We start from the raw sequence: 21,489 nt of genomic DNA, 5'->3' as shown, positions 1-21,489 counted from the left end.
ACTAAAATGTTCATTACTTTTTCATTAGTTTTTAATGGATCATTGATAGGAGTACACTCTACATGGGAGTAGTAACCAATGAAATTGTCACAATTAGTTTTAATGGGGCTCATTCATGTACTATTTGATTAATTTTAAGTTAATGGCTCATTTTAACCAATCAGATCTAGGTTCACCACTCTGCCTTTGTCCTTGGCTCAGAGTGATGGATTTTATTTTGTGCTCTTATTGGTTGAGCTACGTTTATCAGACATGATAAAATAAAAGCACTTTTCAAGAAAAACTGGACTTTATGACGCAAAGTCCACCAGCACTGTTGCTGATTGGCTTGTTTCAAACGGGAAAATGAATTTTGGCCACTTTCAGGGAAGTATACGTGTGAGCGCTAAAGGCTAAAGCTAGCTTACGCAGCCAGGCAGGAGCAAAGACAGGTTTGCTGCATCTGCACCAGCATCTCTATTTTCCGGTGAGTGTTTTCTATTTATGGAGTAAAATATTAATCGTGGACTGCGATATTGTAGTGTAGAGGTTTGGCGGTGATGTATTGGAAGATGAAGTTAACTGTCTCTTGCTTTAGTAATGATAGTATTCATCCTCAAATATGTGAAATGTACCTGTCATTTAATACCACCTATAGCGTTTATGTACGTTATTTTGCAACATGATTGTTACGAATTGGATGGAGTCACTCGAAAGGCCCAGGTCCAAAATTCACTGAGGCCATTGTGCGCTTACTAAACTGGGCCATTGTGTGTATGTGGCACGTGTCCATGTGCCACATACACTCAGTGTTGTGTATAAAGAGCTGCATCCATGAGCTAAAATGATTTTGTCTTTATAAACACTGCTTATTTTTCCTACCTAGGCATTGGTCGATATTAAATTTTGACGGGATGATAACCTTGAGCAAAAATACGTATAATTAAAATATGTTTGTTTAAATAAAACCAGCTCTTTCCTTTGTCTATTATGTTTTTAAACAAAATATAGAATATTTGGTACATTAAGAAATGTGTACCATGATAAGTTAAAAAATTTTTTGACATTGTTCTTTTTTTAATACTTCTTAGCCAGTCAAGGTACACTTATTTTTGGCAAAGCATGTCTCTTTCCTCCTTTTCCCACTCCTTAATTGAAGGTTAATTGAAGGCAATTAACATCATAGAGGCAGCTCCATTAGGCTACTGGCAAAAAGAGATCATTACAACAGTATTAGTGTTTAGAAACCATGACTTTTTAAAACCATGGTAACTCGCCAAACTGGTCATCAACCCCATGCCTATTCCTACTACAAGAAATATTGGGAACAGTCGTAAATTGTGACGAAAAAAATGCATAAAATGTCAAACACTGCTGTGTGCAATTCAGATCCAGTCATTTCTTTTCATATTCAATTAAGATTTAATAACAGTTAACTTTCTGTAGCCACAACATTGTAGACTTAAAAATAATCCTTCACAGGTCTCAGGTTGCCAAGAAACAAATATCAAGTATGAATCAAGTATGTTTCTTTTGTGGCCTAAAGCGAGTTATGCATCTTATATGCAAAATTCACCAATACTACTGTAATATACAATAACAACAACAAAAAAAACAATGTGGCTTATTCTGTACCAAGTGCAAACCGCCAACTGCTTTTCCAAATGACACCGACCTTGATATCTAAGACGTGTTTATTTCAAAAAGATAAATAATCAACAACAACAAAAAGCTATAAATTTGACATGTACAAATGAAAATCATAACTTTTTTTTTCAGGTTATTTACACGTGCTAGTCATCAGTGGAAACTGTGTGATGAGGTTGGCGTCGGCTTAAGGGGGTACTATTGGACCGCAAAATTGCAATGAAGGAACAATCCGTGAGAAAATTGAGCACCGACCTTCATGCGTTCAAAAGCATGCGTGTGCGTGCATCACAGTGCGGTGACAAAAACACACAAGATCATTGACAACAAAAAACAAAACAACAAAAACGTTCATATCATCATGTCCCAACAATGTAAATCAGCTCAGACTAGACTTGCTGGCCAAGCAGTTTGAGCATCTATTCCACAACTATTGCTCCATGTGCTAGTGCAAAAAAGACAACTTGGTGCACTAGTTGAACAACAGAGTTTTACTTGTAATGTTTTTCCCCCAATAGTGCATGACAACTACATGTTACTAATGAGGCAAAACTATGCACTAGTTAAAATATGCATAATACCAGTACTACTAGTTAAGCACTAGATGATAACTAGTACATATTTTTTTAATTTTAGAAGGAGTGTCCTGTGTTCTTTTCACTAGTAGAACAACTTTGGCATATACATTTTACAAGTGAGGCAAATCTGTGCACTAGTTGACAAATACAACTACTAATAGTACTAGTGACTATAAAATCTAACAGGTTGGCATCTAGTGCTTCACTAGGAGTATTAGTAGCACACAGATGTCAAGTAGTGCAGTTATGTCTCACTAGTAGTTATATAGTAGTGAGGAAAAAACATGACTAGTAAGACAATTGTGCTAGTGCACTGAATTGTCTTACGAGCGAGGACAGTGTACTACTGCAGCTGGAAATCAAGACTATTGAATAAATGCTCAAATGGCTTTCCACAAACTTTGTTATTCTAGCGCTATAGACATGTTCAGGATTTAAAAAAATATATAAAAGAAAATAGGTTAGACTCACTATTGTTACTTCTGTACGGCATTGAATTGTCTTACTCGTGAGAACAAAGAGCATACTACTACATAGCGGATTTTTTTTTTTTTTGGGGGGGTGGGGGGTGCTTAAAAAAAAAGAAGATTTCTGCACATCTGCAAACTAACTAGTCGAAACATGTTGCTAGTGAGGCAAAACTGAGTGGGTATTTTGGTGCTACTCGTCAGGTCCAGGAGGCAACTAGTGCATGACAAGCCTACTAGGTGGCCTTAGTAGTGTTGCTAGTGCAGTCCAGTAGTTTACTAAAAAGGGTTAAATTGCATACTAGTAGGCCAAAATTGGCGCTAGTAGTGGAAAAAATGTCACTAGTAAGACAGTCATTCTACTAGTGTGTTGAAATGTCTTACTAGTGCAGACAATGAGCTTCGAAGTACATGGTACTTAAGCTCGATATGAAAAAAAATGCTCAAAGGGCTTTGCATAGACTTGGTTATTCTGTAGCTGTAGTAGTATAGACGAGTCACTGCGACACACTCACGGTCCCAAAACCGCGCCTAAAAAGTTAGATCTCCTTTACTTTGCCTATTTCCACATGTCCATTGGTGTGTTTGTGCAGCCGGTCATCCTTTTGGTCAGCGTTGACGTTGCCGTTGTGTTGGTGGGTGCCGTTGGGCAGCGGGAGGGTGGGCAGGGACCGGTCACGCCAGTTCTTGATTTGGGTGGTGGGGAGCCGTTTTCCCCGGATGTAGGCCTGCAGCCAGAAGTTGGAGAAGAGGACGAAGAAGAGTATGCCATACATCCAGATCAGGTGGATCCACAAAGGCATCTGGTAGTCGCACTTTTCCATGAAGTAGTACTGGCTGATGTGCACCGACACCATGATGAACTGCATCTGCGGGAAACAACACAATAAATAAAAATTCTATATATTTTTCAATATTATCTATTTATTTATTTATTCATTCATTGTTTTAAAAAAAATAATTTTTTTTTTATGGAATTTTGCCTAAATTCAGTCAATAAATGATTATCACTATAATTTAATTCAGCCCATATTCAGAAAAAATGCATTATTTATTTTTCAAATCTTAAATTCAGTCCAAATTAAACATTTTATTGTACAGTATTTCATCTTATTGTACTGTACTTTCATTAGTATTTCCCTTTTAGTCAGCCCAGATTCATAAATAAACCTATATAAATTCCAAATAATGTCAAGTATTTTTGTTTAATCTAAAAACACCAACTTTGACCCAAATTCATACTCAAGAAATCTATAAAAAGTTCAGTTTTATTGAAATATTCACATTTTATTAAAAATATTGTTTGCTAGCTTATTCATACGTAATAAATCCATACAAATTCAGTATTTAAAAAAAAATAGATATTTGTTTAATTTAGCCACAGTTTATGCTCAATAAATTTATTTTTATTTTATTTTAAAAAATAAATGCATTTATAGATTTTAAAAAAATATATCATGTTGAAATGTTAAAGTCGGTCAGAACTTAAAAATTCTAAACAAGCATATTTTATATATATATATATATATATATATATATATATATATATATATATATATATATCACACACACACGAAAAGATAAATATATTTTCACATGATTATTTTTGTAAATTTACATTGCGCCATTCCAAACTCAGCCCAAATTCTTACAAAAAATAATCCACCATAAAATCCCTTAAAATCCTTCTGCAGCAAGATTTACCAGCTGGATTGCGGTCATGTATTTTTTCCACCACAAGAACTTCTGGAAGCGTGGACCGGCCGCTGCGAGTCCGTAGTAGGTGTACATGATGACGTGGACACTGGAGTTCACCATGGCGTGAAAGGAGCCCATCCCGCCGGCTTAGATGTGGTCATGGGGAAAATATCAGTCATCTTGGAGTCGTCGACATTATGCTCGACACTACAGTACGTATGAATGAGTATGAGTTTTCGAGCTGGTCCTCACCAGGGGTCAGCATGATGCCCCACCACCACGACCAGGGCATGAACGAGTGATGGAACACGTGGAGAAACGTGATTTGATTTTGTTTCTTCCTCAGAACGAAGAATACCTAAAACGGTGCCGACTGAGAATCAGTTATGTCATGTAAGAATAATCTTCTTTTTTTTTTTTTCCACACAAAGTTGATTTAAACAAACTCTCACCGTGTCAAAGAGTTCGATGAACTTGGAAAAGAAAAACAACCAAGCCACTCGCACCATCTGAGAGAAGGAAAGGAAAAGTTGTTATGTTGGCACAGAGATGAATGGAATGCTGTACAGTACATACATTTATTGAACCACATATTGTTGTATATAACACTGATGACAAGTCTCATTTTGTTTCAAGGTATTGGGTACTCATTGATTCTTACAATACCAGATTTTTCAAGATTTTGGGGTGGCCCACGGCCCTTTATTGCAAATATTTTCATGTTCTAAAACTACAAAGTTTGCATCGGCACGTTTTTTTCATGTTATATTTAGATTTTATTTTCCACCAATTAAAACAAAGCCTTTTTTTTGTAATAATGACAACGGTGTGTGACTTTTTTCATTCAAATAGCGAACAACCATTTTCTTTATTATGTTAAACGAAAAGTTAGCCTTTTTAAATGGAAAGCATGGATCTCTGTTTTAGATCATGCATTTTCTTTTGTTTTGTACGTTTATTTTCCGGTTTCAAATGAGCTCATGGAACTTAAGTGCATTATTCAATGTTCCACTTTATATGTTTTTTTTTTTTTTTATCTTTAGTAAATAAAATAAAAAAATTAAAAAAGCAGCTCCAAATGTCTTTTGACCTTTATTTGTAGGAATATATAAGTAATAACAACCAAGGTCTAAAAAAAACAACTATATATATATATATATATATATATATATATATATATATATATATATATAACAAAATACAAATAATTATTATTTAATTATTATAGTATATCGCTGTTGGGCCAAAACCAATTTAATACTTATTTAATACTAATAATAATTTGTACTTTTGGTGTAGACACGTGTGTGTGCTATTTTTATGAATTATTGACCAATTTAAAGTGTTGAAAATGGCTTGCTATCGTTGATGAAGCAATGTTAATGGATGAAAAAATAAACTATTTTTTGGTGTCTCCTGAAAAGTGACATTATTGGAGGTGCAATGTTTTGGCCCGACGGCAGCGATATATATATCATATCATTATCTGTGCCTTAGAAATAGTGGGATGTGACGTTCACGGTTTTGTAAAAACAAACAAAAAAGTTGACTCATTTATTTCCTTTTTTTTTTTTTTTTTTTTAAATTAACTTACCCGAAGTGTCTGTGGACTGCTGGAGGGATCAATAAGATCACATCTCCACGTGAAGGTGGTGCCCCATCCGGACATCATGAACTGTGAGCCGAGACACATCCACAGTAAATTCAAATCAAATCCACCAGATTCACCAAACGCCTTTTAGGGCGCATTCTTCGTACCTCGTACACGATGAAGGCGTTGAAGGCGACCATGCCGAAGTTGTAAAGGACCATGACCGTGTTGAGGTTGAAGGGCTTGCGGTTGGCCATCAGGCGAGGCCCCAGGTACACGGAGAAGATGACGTAGCCCACCAGGAGGCTGGTCATCTTGATGGGACAGTTCACCATCGGGTAGTCTTTGACCCGGGCGTCTGGAAGGCACGTATGGAGAATTTCATCATCAAAATAACACATGATTCAATGACAGCAGCACCCGGATATACCAGTGACCCGACCTCTACTCACTTCACAACAAGCAGCAGTTTATCAGTAAATATTTTCCCCCAAAAAAGAGAATTTAAGCTGTTGATTTCCACCCTCAGTTGAAGTTTACTGTCAAACTAAACATCAAACAAAGCTCCCGTGCCCTATTCAGACAGTTTGAGCTGGGAAGGTGCCACAGAGTCCTTCTGGCAACTAAGAACGTATTTAAGAAATCTTTTGTCCCTTAGTGCCATTAATATTCTCAACACTGCAAAGTGACCGATAGATAGACAGGAACTTGGAACTGCTCAGCCGTGTATTTTTATTGTTTTTATGTTTATTACTACTATGTTTGGTGAGCCAAAGACAATATTCCATCTCTCTGGTGGATAATAAACTTTTATTCTATTCTAAAGAGAATTGAGTCTGAGTCTGCTAGCTTAACTGTATTTGTATACTCTTTATTTGTTATAGAATGTGCATTAATGAACATTTCAATCATAAAATGTAAATTCGCCTGACGACAGATATAAAACAACAAGTTAACAGGAAAGCAACATACAATTAAAATACAAACACAATCTTTAAAAAAACGGTAGAATAAACTTGACTAATAACTTTACAGACATTAATGTTGACAAAATTGGTTGTCAGTTAGCCATTTATTTAAATCATGTTTACATGAGACGGCGCTCTTATGTTCAGTGGGATTGTATTCTACTAATTACTTGCCCGATAAGAAAAAATGAAGTTCTTTTTTTTGGGGAATTTCAAAATCACCGATAGCAACATTTCTAGGAACTGTTTTTGCATTTGATCTGAAAGGCTACAGAGTGAAATATGTGACAGATTTTATATTCTAATGAGATTTTTCCAGTTTAGTAGCATACCTATTTCTTAATTAACGATTGTGCAATGATGAAATGATCTTGTTATTTTTATCCAGAAATGAATTGCTTATTTGTATAAAGGTCGCCATAAAACGCCATAGCAACAGGCTAATGTTTATCATCTAGACCTTTTTTCCACCAGGGACCAGTTCATAGTAGTACACAATAGTACAGATTTTTCACGGACCAGCAATTAAGCGTCGACCAATGGAAAGTAATCGTCAAGCAGCTGTGGCTAAATATGTACCGGTAGCTAAAGGCACTAGAGTGTTATTGTGCAAGTATGTGAATAAATGTATCCATTGTAAGCAATCTGAGTGTGCAAAAGAGAAGGCGCCAAATAAATCTGATGCATTATTGTGATTATTATTGTAATCCATGATGTCATCACTTTTTAGCTTGCATTACTATAAAAAGCTACAAATAAAGACTTTGGGGTCAGCCAGTGCTGCTTCAAATGTCCTCAGTTGGCTAAAAATGATGAGTTTCACCTCTTAACTCATTCACTGCCTTTGACGCCTAATTTTTAATAATCTTTTGTTTTGTTTTTTTAATCGGGAGTCACTTGACGCCCCTAATTTTTCATTATCTTTTCTTCTTCTTCCTTTTTCCCCCTTTTTTAAAAAAAAGAAGAAAAGATTTAAAAAAAAAGATTAAAAGTTAGATTAGAATTTGTAATCGTAATTAATCGCTTGATTTCACTAGTTAACTCACGTTTAATCACAAATTTTATATCTGTTCTAAATGTACAATAAAAAAATTCTAGGTTTTCATACTATTGTTAACAAAAGTGGGAAAAAATGTTAAACTAATAGAAATAGTTACAATAAATTGTTGACGTTTATAGCAGTCAATGGAAGTGAATGAATTAAAAAGATAAAGAAAAGTTTAAAACTTTGGAGCATCAGGCGATTAAAATTTGAATCGTAATTAATCACATGACTTTAACTCTTTGACTGCCATGGACGTTAAAAGACATCATGTAAAAACCTACGGAGGGCCGCCAATGACGTTAAAAGAAGTCATCCATTTTTTTATTTTTTTGAAACGGGTGGAGGAAAGCCTTGGCCAGCTGTGGTGAAAGTTTCAAGCAGATCTAGTTAGCCTAATGACTATTTTTGGCCCCTAGATGGCAGCAATGACTCTTTTGACAAGATTGGGTAGGCGTCAGTAGAAGACGTGAGGCGGAGCTAGAGGGGACAATGGCTGGGGAAGGGAAGAGAACATGGCGACCGGTTGCAAGCAGCTCACGCTCGAGCAGTTTTTTTCAAAGACGAAAAGCATCAACCAACGCTAAAGAGCACATTGATGACGACGATGATCATCATCGATGATGATGATGGTGACTCCGAGGTTGACGCCGAAGTTGGAAGCGCTGATGCGGCGGCTATGACGACGTCATAAAGGTTCACGGGCTAGCGATGCTAACACCGGAAAACGCGGAGCACAACCGAGCACGCTCAGGCGGACGTTCAATCGGACGACGAAGAGTACCCCGAGTCCAGTGCATATTCATCGGAGGAGTGGGTACAGTCTGCTACTTGCTATTCCCCGGAAAAAAAGGCCGTCAAGAAAGTGTAACGTCTGCACGCGAAACGGACAATCGAAGTGAAACGTATCTGTTGTGCAAATCCTGCTCCGTCTCCTTGCACGCAGGGCAGTGTTACAAAAAGAAAAACTGTATTTGAAACATCCACATAATTGTAAGTAGTACCACAGTTGCACACATTTGTAAATAGTTTGCGAAATTGTTTTGTCAAATTGTTACACTGTTGAATGGAAATAAACTATTTTGCAATCTAAAAACACTTTTTCATTGTTGGTGATAGTGTTTTACAGAAGTAAAGCACTATTTAGGTGTTTGTGGCATCATTCATGGACGAAAAGAAGTGTACAATTCACTAGAGTGCATGAAATAACATCGTTTCACAAAAAGCTCTTTTTCTCCGCTTTTTGTTTCAAAACAGAGCATTTCGGTGAAACTAACCATTTTCTATTGTTGATTACTGAAGAACGGAATAAGGTAGAAACAAACTTTTTTTTCTGATGAAAGCTGAGAGTCCAATCTTTCATTTGGTAGTATGTGTGTTTCCATAGTCCAAACACATTTTCTGTGGACCTTGAAAGATCAGTCAAAATGCTTAAATCGGCTGGCACCCACGGCATCCCGTTTCTGAAAACGTCTGGCAGTCAAAGAGTTAATAGTTAACTCACAATTAATCACAAATTTTATATCTGTTCTAAATTTACAATAAAAAAATTCTAGGTTCTCATACTCTTAACAAAAGTGGGAAAAAATGTTAAACTAATAGAAATAATTCAAATTAATTTTTGACGTCTATAGTCGTCAATGGCAGTGAATGAGTTAACTGCAATACAAGAGGAAGCACATGAATCCTATTCCAGCCTCCCTCGCTGCACTTTAAAAGTCCATTTAAAGTTGTGCTATGCATATCTTCAAATCTTTCTGACAGGTTTTGTCAGTTTATGGCAGCTTCCTCCCAAAACTCTAAACTGTCCCATACTGTAGGTGTGAATAGAACGAGACAGTGTTGACGTCGTGTTTGTTGTTTTTATTCGTTCACAAGCGTCATCGGAGGTCAAGCGTAATGTAAACTCACCGCATTTGGACAGCAGGTCGTCGTAGAATTCCAAAATATTGGATCCAACTTCTCGCAGCATGGTGACTGCTCACCTCTTTTCCTGAAACAAGACGTGAAACAACACAGTCAATATCGGTTTTGTCCAAGTCCAGGAAGGAAAGTTAGCCATTCACCTGAACAAACAGGAGGCAGCTGGCACAGGCTTATTAAAAGGAGCGACACATAATGCTCATCTCATCTTTTCCAATCTGCATTGCACCAATATTTTACATTTAGAAAAATTTAACAGGAAAAAAAATGATGATCTCATCTCAGTACACTCATTGTGAAATCTGGGCGTGTTTCATTGAACATGAAGCTATTTTCCGTTGTTTGAATACACAGATGGATTCATTTGTACCTTCAGCCATTTTGTAAAGCAGTGATTTCTGAAGTGTGATTCTAGCGGTGCAAGGACTCCCTCTAGTGGTGCGCATGAGCCTCTCTGCCGATGCACAGTTCAGTTGTATTTCACTTTTAAGAGATTTTAATAACAGTTTTGTTTTGTTTTTTTCTATATTTAATCGCGCAGTTAAACTGTGTATAATGTATAGTACAGGACTACATTACATTTGTTAAGTACACTTTAGCTGTATTGAACTTTCACATTCACACCATTTGCATCTCATCTTTAAGAATTGTTTGTTTTTAAGCATTTATTTAGGCACAATACACATCAAATCATTATGTAAGTCCAGTTTTTCTTGTCCTTTATTTTAGTGCAGAATTTCAAATGCAATTTTTATGAATGCGGGTTTCAAATTAGGATTTTAAAATGGGTTAGTGTTTCATAAAAAGGGTTAAGAGCAATTATTGTAAAGCATTTAATTGTTCAGCCTGTCAGGCCACAAAATGTAAAAGTGATACTGAAAAAAGGATGCTCTCCTTTCACTTCACTCATGTTGTGCAATACTCCATGATTTGGTATCAATCTGTGACTGATACCGGTACCGATACTATTCAAGGTTGATTGATCACGAAATTGCATAATCTGAATGCATTTTCATGATCTCAAAGGTTTTGTTCACCTGCTATAGTGTAACAATGGCAAGTATCAAGTATCCCTTTCACACTTAACACATACATTTTAGTGCATTTCAGTCAAATCTAAGATGTATTATATTCATACTTTTCCCCTCCCCTTTATAGTAAATGTATTATTTTTAATACCACAAACCAACAGGAGAGGGATTGGAACTCATATATCGAATGCACCGCAATAATATCAATACCAGTACATCACCCTCCGTATTGGTATTATCGATATTTGGATCGATCTGCACACCACTAATTAACTCATAAATTTGTCAAATGTGGGCCTGTTTTGTTGAAAATAAAAGCTGGTATTCTGTTGTATGAATGACAACATGTGAAATGTACATTCTGCCATCTAGTGGAAGAGGCTGTCACTATTACTATAAATCGCCGTCATAGATCGATAAACAAAGATACAAGTAAATGTTAAATTTTCAGACCAATGAAGTGAAATTGGATGATTTGGGAATCCCTGATTTACATACACAGGAAGCCTAGGTGAAAAAACCCAGACAAAAGCTGAATTCGAAGCGAGTCATTCATTCACGTAGTCAGTCGAGAACAATGAAATACTCCCCGGCTGACTAACTGAGCAAGTCAGACGGGTGAGGCGAAGCACCTGGCGCACATGGAGCCGAGTGACAGTGGTTTATCAGGGCGTGCGAGTACCATGTAAACACCAGGGGCATGTTTGGAAAGTGCCGCAAACCACCTCATACTTCGGAAAATAACCAAATCTGTGCAGGATATTTTTTCTCCGCCGATAAGACCGGAAACCAAAAACTACTTTGAGGACGTCATGGCTTGCCATAACATCAAAGGTCACACCACCATTTGCTAAAAGCATTTCAATGTATTAAAGATCCAACATATGCTAATTGAAAGGAGGAGAAACTGTTTAAATCTCAGATTTGTATTGTTAACATTCCCAATGAATTTACATTGTAAAAAAAAGTAAAGATCCATTCAGTCAGACTTTTGTATTTTAATTTTTGAATGAAAACTGCCAATTTCTTCTTAACATTCAACTTGAATGTTTCGCTTATAAAAAGATTTCAAAAAGTTTGATTTATTGTAATATTATAATATTTTTTAACATTCAACTTCTAAACCTAAAAAAACAAACAAACAATAAGTCATAGGTAGTTAACATAGTTAAAATAAAAAGAGCCAATATCTTGGGATATTGAAGTTGGATTTTTTTTCTCTCCCAGAAATTAAACGATCTTTTTCCCCCATTTAAGAAAAATTAGGTGACTGACGTTTTGAAGAGTTTAAACTTTTCAATTATACAAAAAAAAAGAGAATAAAATGGTATTGTCATACATTGCAACATTTCTTTTTTATTGAACAAAATAAAGCACTGATATTTTCATTAAATTAAAATAAATATTTGAATCATTTAAAATAGAAAGAGCCACTTTGTTTTAACATTTAGCATGGAAATTAAAAGTGTGGAGTACATTTTTTAACAATTAAAAAGTACCAATCCTTGACCATTTTAACAAAAAAATGGTTAGATATATTGTAATATTCCTTTTTTTATGTAAAAGAATAGATTTTTCAAAATTCAAAGTTTCATTCAACTCTTTATTGTTTTTCAGTAAATTGAAAATAACCCAGTGACATCTTTCCCCATTTCAACATGATCTCCTAACCTTCTGATACAGTCTACATTTTTTAACTCATGTCCAGCAGAATACACAACTTTGGGCCCCCTGACCTAAACTACTGGCAAACAGCAGCACACAAGACCGGAATTGAATTCCACCAAACACAAAATTAAAACATGGGCCTTGTCAATGCTCCACAAAACTTCTCCGATTTGCCTTCACTTGAGTACAAGTTGCTGTAAAAGCATTCAAGTGAGGAAGTATGTGCAAAGGTGTTGCAAGCTGCATCACATCCAAGTCATGACTCACCTGCTGAGTCCTCAGCTCTTGCTCCCGTAACAGCCAGGGCGGGCGCTCAAGCAATCAAATCCCCAAAACCAGTCAGTGAGAAGCAGCAGGTGGAAGCCGGCCAAACCGCAGCGCCTCTTCCCGGCTCCAGGCCCGCGTTCCGCCGGTTTCCGGGCACAAATATTCCAAAATAGACAGATGAAGTGGGTTTGGTGTTGGGCTGGGCGGGGGGAACTCCAGATGCGCAGGTGTTAGCGTCAAGCAGGGATTAGCGCGAGAGCCCAGTCACTCTGCTCCATTTAAAGCCCTGCTGGAAGTAGTAGTATAGTGACAAGTTTCAGAACCACACCCTGTTTCAATGGGAAGCTCCGCCTACCTGTCCTTACTCAGCCTGCTTGTGATTGGTTGGCCTCCTCAATGGTGCTGTGGGAAGGGCTCTCTGGGTTTAAAGAGGCCAAGCTGCCAAGGCCAAGAAAAGGTCCATTGTTCGGCATACATCCACACCAGAAACAAGATTGGTCATTTTCCTCCAAAATGCAGCCTTCAAACTCTGGTTAGTGTGTCAAATTAGGGTTTCAAGACAGTTTTAAGCATGACTTTGGGTTTCAAAATAGGGTTTCAAGACAAGGCTAAATAAGGCTAGGTTTTCTAATTAAGGTTTATAAGATAGTTTGGGCAGTATTTTAGTTTGAAATGGCTTGACCAGAACTATCAAAAAGCCCAAAATGAGTCACAAAACCGTCTCGGGGTTTTAAGCATGGTTTAGGGTTTCAAATTAGGGTGTCAAGACCGGTTAGGATTTCAAATGAGGGCTGAGTTTTTTAATTAAGGATTTTAGACAGGGTTCGGGTTTCAAATTTGTCTTTCAAGCGTTTGTTTACTGTTTCAAATGAGAGATTCAAGCCATGATTAAGGTTTCAAACTAGAATTAGGGGTTCTAACGAGTTTTTAGACCGTTAGGATTTCAGATTACAGTTTCGAGCATGGTTTAAGGTTTGAATTTAGGGTTTTGAGATACATGTTTAATAGCAGGTTTTAGTGTTTCAAATTAAGATTATCCATCCCATCCATTTTCTTAACCGCTTGTCCTCACAAGGGTCGCAGGGTTTGCTGGAGCCTATCCCAGCTGGCTTCGGGCAGTAGGCGGGGTACACCCTGAACTGGTTGAAATTAAGATTAGGTTTTCTAATGAGGGTTTTTATACTGCGTTATGATTTAAAGCACTGGTTCTCAGCCCGGGTCCTCGAGTACCCCTATCCAGCCTGTTTTCCATGTCTCCCCAGCCAACACAGCTGAGGATCATTATCAGGCTTCATGTAGAGCTTGCTGATTAGCTGATCGTTTGAAACACCTGTGTTGCTTGTGGAAGACATGGAAAACAGGCTGGATAGGGGTACTCGAGGACCGTGGTTGAGAACCACTGGTTTAAAGAATGGTTTAGGGTTTCAAGGAATGTTTAGGGATTTAAATTAAGGTTAGGGTTTCTTATTAAGGTTTTTAGACAGAGTTAGGGTTTAAAATTAGGGTTTTTAGACTGCGTTATGGTTTAAAGCTGGGGTGTCAAACTCATATTAGCACACGGGGCACATGGAGGGAAATATTTCACCAAGTGGGACTGACCGGTAAAATCATGGTATATAACTTAAAAACAATTGACGTCAGCCCTAAATAGCGGGGCTCAACTGTAAATGTATTGTTCCATAAAATGACACAAATGCGGATGGAACGTGACAACACTTGGGCCATATGAGTTCTGGGCGTGTTATATTTACCTGTTTTGCATATAAATTGTTGCCAGAATGCATTGTGTGGCGCAGTTAATGAAGTTATAGGATGTTAATCCATTTTATATGTGTTTGTGTTACCAGTAGTTGAATGTGTGTCGTATTCAGCAAGTTTATGTTTGATTTATGTTGGTCTATTTTACTTGAGGTTGCATGTAAAATAATGACATCCAGATCTGTGTACAAGTTGCATTGCTAATGTGAGGATTTCTTGTAAAATTGCAAATTTATGTTTTGATTTTGACTGATCTGATTAATTAGTCCGATATTAACCATTTTTTTACAAGATCATCTCGCGGGCCGGATTAAACCCCTCGGCGGGCCTGATCCGGTACGCTTGACACCCCTGGTTTAAAGAATGGTTTAGGGTTTCAAGTAATGTTTAGAGATTTAAACTAAAGTCAGGGTTTATTATTAGGGTTATTCGACAAAGTTAGGGTTTCAAATTAGGGATTCAAACCATGATTATTGTTTCACTCTAGTCTTATATTATCTAATTATGGATTTTAGACAGGGTTGGAGTTTCAAATGATTGTTCCAAGCCAGATTTAGGGTTTTAAGTAGGAAAGCATCTTTTCAAGACAGGATTAGGGTTTGAAATTTAGGTTAGTATGTCAAGTAAGTATTTGACAGTCGGGTTTCAAAGTAAGACTAGCAAAAAAAAAAAAAGTTTTAAATCAAATTTCATGTGATTTTTTTTAAATGTAAAGATGATTCCTCAATATAAAGTTCTGCTTGCCCACTTCTGTCAAATGTAGAGCAAAGGTGATGTCGTAGGTCTGAGTTATGGACAACACACAGACACATGGTGCACACTCACCACATACATACACCTACAGTACACACACACATGCTGGTGAAGATGGTGACCCTTCCCTCGCAGCAGCAGCAACGCGTCGTTGCTATCATCCTCGCGCCTTTATCGTCCAACCCGGTGACGAGCTCCCCCCATCCCCGCCACTCTGGTCCAACCGGTTCCCCGAGAAGAGATGTTCCCCCCCACACCCTCACCCGCCCTGTATGTAAAAATATGTGCCCACCCCCCTCACCAAGCACGAATGGAATCTAAGCACGCGAGTGCAAGAGTGGGAGGCGTGTCTCTGTTTATCTTCTTTGACACAATCGCACATGGAGGCCCTTTGCCAAAATCAGCTAATAGTGCAAGTTATCACAATGTCAATTGAAGTATATGCAAAAAAAAAAAAAAAGCTTTTGATTTAGTGCTGTCAAAGTTAAAGCGTTAACTAATTAATTAATCACACAAAATATCGCATTAATCATCAGATTAATCACTATTAATTTTGACAGCTGACAGCGGATGGTTACGTTAAAGGTAGCACAGGTTGTGTTTGAGCAATAAATATAACAACATGCATTAAAGTTAATAAATGTTTATGTATGACATTCAGACTATTTGTTCATGTCAAAATATTCGGGTCATTTTTTCCCCCCATTTTAGATGAGTGTGCAGTGGATGGAAAAATGTTAAAGACGTCCTCATAACATTAAATATCGAAAGAATTAATACATAACAGGTGCTCTTTTGGCAGGCGGGCAAAAAATGTTGATTAAAAACCCTTTTTAATTAAGCAATTAATCATTTATTAATCAAAATTGTTAGATGTAATTAATCTGATTTAAGAAATGTAATCGTTTGACAGGTCTAGAATGAACCAATGCTGAGTTATTCATTCACCCTTAAAACTGCAGGGTAAAAAATAACACAATTGTGATCATAAATTAGACTGACACACTACTTGGGTCAATTTGACCCAACTTTGGGTTATTTTGATGTGAAACCCAAAGTTGGGTTGTTTTGATACTTTTTGCGGGTTAAAAAAATGTTGGGTCACATTAATTGGTATCACATTAATTTTTCACCCAAATTAGGTTGCGTTTGACCCAGCAGTTCTAAGCGAGTACTCAGTGTATTGGGTTGAGGATTACACCAGGCAAGATTTTCATCCAACAAGGGGTAAAAACGACCAAGAAATGAGTTATGAGAATGAGAAGCGACTTTCACACTTTGTCGTGCCACCTAGACATTTTTTTTTAAATTAGCAACCTGGCACTAGTTTAACCAACGAACATAAAATTAGTTGGACGTGTCTATCGTAACAGGACACACACAAAAAGTGTCAAGGAAATCAGAACATTTGACAATATAAGTAAAAAAATAATTAATTAATTTCTCTCATCATCATTAGTAATGTCCATCTATTAATTGATATCTAGCATCAAAATGGTTGATAAATATCTGGTATACTGTGTACAGTATTACATCAAGGATTGCGATATGTTCACCTTTTGAAAGTTCATATTCATTACGTCTTAATGATGTAATTGCCATTTAATTCATGCCAGACTGCAGCTGAGTGGCAGCACAGAAGTATTTTTTTTTCTTGGCTGTGGTTCAGTTTTTTGAGTCTGTTCACATTCAGTGAAACTCAGCTGCTGCGTATGTTAATGAGCCCAGTTTCAACTTTGGGGGAGCACACTACTTGGGGAAGGGTGTGTTTGGGGGGGGGGGGTGTTCAGACCTGTATAGGGCAAGAAGACGTTCTTCGATAAGAGGGGAAAATTAGTTAAAATGTGCTCATTTTCAATTTCAGGGTCCTTGAGACTTTTTATACACCCTGTTATGACATGTACGTGTCCAATTAATTTGGTCTTCTTAATTAAAACCGCAAGTTGGAGCATTTTTGTTATTGTCTAACTTTCCAGAGAGTGCAAATGATCCAAACAGTCAACCATGGCTTCTCCAAACCAAAATGGCTAACGTCCTCTTGTCAGTTGCTTGACGGAATCCCTGTGTCATTTTCATGTGTCCTGTCACAATAGACATGTCCAACCAATTCCGTGTCCAATTTCCCCTCCCCCAACTTTGCATGGTAAATGACTTGAGTGCAAAATGGCTGTTTCAAACTAAAATGGCCGACTTCCTGTCCCAATTGCTTGCATAGGTCCTTCCTTGAGACATTTTTGTGCATCCTGTTATGATAGACATGTCCAATCAATTTCAGGTCCATAGATGAAACTGGTTTCCACAGGTTGTGACTGCATGAGTACAAAATGTCTGCCTCAACCCAAAATGTCTGACTTCCTCTCCAATTTCCGTCATGGTTCCTTCCTTTTTTGTCCGTACATGTCAAACATGTACAATGGATTTCATGTCCAACTGAGTGCAAAATGCCTGTTTCAAACTAAAATGGCCGACTTCCTGTCCCAATTGCTTGCATAGGTCCTTCCTTGAGGAGTTTTTGTGCATCCTGTTATGATAGACATGTCCAATCAATTTCAGGTCCATAGATGAAACTGGTGTCAGGAGCTATTTTTTTTCTAACTTTCCACAGGTTGTGACTGAGTGCAAAATGGCTGCTTCAAACTAAAATGGCTGACACCCTGCTCCAGTTGCTTGCATAGGTCCTTGACACTTTTTTTGTGCATCCTGTTAAGATAGACATGTCCAATCAATTTCAGGTCCATAGATGAAACTGGTTTCCACAGGTTGTGACTGCATGAGTACAAAATGTCTGCCTCAACCCAAAATGTCTGACTTCTTCTCCAGTTTCCGTCATGGTTCCTTCCTTTTTTGTCCGTACATGTCAAACATGTACAACGAATTTCATGTCCAACTGAGTGCAAAATGCCTGCTTCAAACTAAAATGGCTGACTTCTGGGTCAACTACTTGCATAGGTCCTTGAGTCTTTTTTTTTGTGTCCAACCAATTTTGTGTCCATAGATGAAATAGCAGCTATTCCCCCCAACTTTCCAGGTGGTTACCACCATTATGAGGAGTTGGGCAAAGCTCCGAGTCAGCTATTTTTCAGCCACTCTATTAACTTAACAAGCTATCTGTTCTTCATGGTCCTGTGACACGAGTCAAGAAAGTAAAATGCGACAAAACAGCATCATATTGCTTGTCAGCCGTTGTTTTCTGCTTAACTGAATTAGCAAAGAATTCTCAAGGTCTTAAAGGCTTACCACTCGTCCTCAGTTAACCAATCATGGCATAGTTCTGGCTGCTTGAGTTGCAAAAACTCAAGAATGGATCTTGTTGAAACATGCATGAATTCATAGCCCGCTTGTGAAAGCAGAATTGCCTAACATGCGTCACATTGAGCTCATAAATTACCGTCAGTGTAACATTGACATCGTTGGAATCCTTGTTTGGGTGAACCGAAAACAAGATTGGTTATTTGCTTTGGAAGGTTTTCGAACTTTATGTTTGGGACAACGTTTGAAGTCTGTCAGTGTGTTTTATGATCTGGAACAAAATCACATTCCCTCTTATGGTATTTGGTACAATACGTCATGAGGACCTTGGTTGCTATGATGACATGGAGTTGTTGAAATAACGAGTCAATTCAAGTGTTACTGTAAAGCAGGGTAAACGGTTAAAGTCAGCAAAAGTCCACTTATCGGACCTCCACCCCCACCCTTTAGGGACAAATATATTTTTTGTAATTTAATTAAATTGTATTTTCCTCCCCTACATGCTTGAAAACCATCACTGTAAATGCTTAGCATGTTCAACATTCTCGATAAAAAGTCTGTATGCGTGTGATAAAGACTAACTTGGGGTAAGCCATGAATTTAGTGATGGTAACGTGGAACAAAACAATAGTTAATGAAGCGGGCTACACACATACCAATAATTGGGCCAAATTGAAAATGTACCCAATCAAAATCATTAAAGGCCCATCTGTCTCTATAAGATTATCTTCAGCAATTAACCTGTGGTGTGGGGTGTTTAAGAGGGATTTTACAATCTTGATCTACTATAAAAAATATCAGGGCTAACAATGATAAATAGTAAACATTTTCTTTTTCTCTTTTTTTATCTTAAAGCTGCCCAATGCAGAAAATTTAATTTTGAATCACTACTGCCACATGTGGCTGAAAAATGAAACTGCACACTCCTTTCTCACATACGTACGTACAATGCCGTATTAGGGCAACATATATATATATATATATATATATATATATATATATATATATATATATTTTTTTAGAGGGCGGGGGCAATATTCCGAAAAAAAAACTCGCAAATTTGCCACTTTATAAACTCACAAATTTATGATTTTTTTCTCGCAAATTTGCAAGTTTATAAAGTGGCAAATTTGCGACTTTATAAAGTGGCATATTTGCGAGAAAAAATTTTACAAGAAATACACGTAGCGTACTACTCGACTGTTTGGCCAATACTTTTCGGTCGGGTTTCCAAATTAGGCGATAGTAAATGCTTTAGCATAGATGAACCATATGATGTTAAGCATTCACTCTTTGAAGCGTTGTGTACGCCACTGGCCAGCGACAAAGACGCCTGACTTTGCGAAGGTCCACACCTGGACGATCAAGCATTTAAGTTAATTTGTTAAAATATATATTTACTTGTACATTTATATTTCCAGAATTATTATTTACACATTCATACATTTTGGTATTTTTTTTGTACAAGTATCTAAGTTGATGTGTTGAATCTGCTGCTGTCCGTCATTCACTAGCATTTTAAGTATGCTAGCATCTGATTGGATAGTTTTAGTCATCTGATAGGGGATCAGGAAGTGTTGTTGCTCTAGCTGCCATGTATGACGAGTAAATTTAAATTAAGAATGAATCTGTCTCCATCCTGCCTTTTCATTTTATAAACAGTGTTCCATTAACCACCAACGAATCCTCACATGATTAGACTATAAATATGTGTATTTCTCATAAAATTTGAGTTTTTTTTCTCGCAGATCTGCCACAGTGGCAAATTTGTGAGAAAAAACTCTTTATAAAGTGGCACATTTGCGAGTTTTTTCTCGAAATATTGCCCCCGCCCTCTAAAAAAGTATATATTTATACATGGCCCTAATACGCCGTCGCACATACGCAATGCGTACATGACTTGTCCACAGACAGAGGGCGGGAAATTCAAACCCGAATCCAGTTTTTAAACTATTGGCTAGAGGCTTGCAGTAGTACCCATTGTGGTCAGTTAGGTGTTAATCTGCTAATTAGAAGATGTTTGAGTCATAAATGATCAGATAAAAAGGCTATTGTAAAGATGTTATTGGGCAAATTCCTCCATAGGAAGCTTTAACCGATTCTAGAGGGAAAATTTGCTAACTTAAATATTGAACAGGTTAAACACTGATGATTGCCGTCTTCTCAAGCATGATTGGGGAAGGGGAAAAAATCCTCTTATCACATCACATACCACAGAATAATACCTTATACCTAATACCTTTCAGTGACAGCTGACAATCGGGCCATTGCTGACTTTGAAGAGCTTAACCGTCTCTATTACAAAAAAGTACAGTACAAGAAATCATAAAATGTGCTTCACATGATATGAAATAGAAATAAATGACCACAGTATGATCAAATGAAAGGGTACTTATTTATTTATCTTGTTTGCTTGAACCCCCAACTATTGTAGTAGGTTTAGTACAGTAGTGTTGACAACAACTAAGGGGAAACACTGACACCAAGTGGACAAATAGAAAAAACAAAAAAAAACAGCCTCGATTCCAAGCAGAATGATGCATGATTAGAATTTATCTTTGGATAAATTCCTATTATTTACACATTAACAAGTCACTATTATTAATTTGCACTATAAAATCTACGTTAAAACCCTAATTTGAGATCCTAAACTTGTCTTGAAACCCATTTGTAAACCTAAATCTGTCTGCAAACCATAATATGAAACCAATTTGCAACCCTGGCCCAGTCTGAAACCCTAATTTACAACTCTAACCTGGTCTTGGAACTGTGCTTTCAACCCTTAACCCAATCAATTTGCAATCCTGTCTCGACACCCTAATTTGATACCCTAATCCTAAATTGAAACCCTGAGATTGAAACACTTTTGA

At 37.2% G+C, this 21,489-nt stretch overlaps 1 protein-coding gene across 1 annotated transcript; it reads right to left on the bottom strand.

The window, feature by feature from the left end:
• Positions 1-1,655: 1,655 nt before the first annotated feature.
• elovl1a (ELOVL fatty acid elongase 1a) lies at positions 1,656-13,148 on the bottom strand. The gene is made up of 8 exons (XM_077559073.1): positions 12,860-13,148; positions 9,882-9,963; positions 6,128-6,318; positions 5,964-6,044; positions 4,822-4,878; positions 4,622-4,727; positions 4,376-4,515; positions 1,656-3,540 (listed from the first exon to the last, which is right to left on the bottom strand). Exons 2-8 carry the CDS (start codon positions 9,940-9,942, stop codon positions 3,211-3,213), a joined length of 966 nt encoding a protein of 321 aa, XP_077415199.1. The 5' UTR covers positions 9,943-9,963; positions 12,860-13,148; the 3' UTR covers positions 1,656-3,210.
• Positions 13,149-21,489: the final 8,341 nt, after the last annotated feature.

Source organism: Vanacampus margaritifer, chromosome 2, assembly GCF_051991255.1.
Source record: "Vanacampus margaritifer isolate UIUO_Vmar chromosome 2, RoL_Vmar_1.0, whole genome shotgun sequence".
Taxonomy (NCBI): Eukaryota; Metazoa; Chordata; class Actinopteri; order Syngnathiformes; family Syngnathidae; genus Vanacampus; species Vanacampus margaritifer.
The sequence above is the reverse complement of the archived record's forward strand: the minus strand, read 5'-3'. Positions and strand labels throughout refer to the sequence as shown.

Excerpts from the sequence above, each read along its gene's own strand:
- elovl1a (XM_077559073.1), bottom strand. The coding sequence starts at position 9,942 with ATGCTGCGAGAAGTTGGATCCAATATTTTGGAATTCTACGACGACCTG. Across the intron at positions 6,319-9,881 it reads CGACCTGCTGTCCAAATGCG|ACGCCCGGGTCAAAGACTAC; the intron begins GTGAGTTTACAT and ends CGTGCCTTCCAG. Across the intron at positions 6,045-6,127 it reads ACGCCTTCATCGTGTACGAG|TTCATGATGTCCGGATGGGG; the intron begins GTACGAAGAATG and ends CTCGGCTCACAG.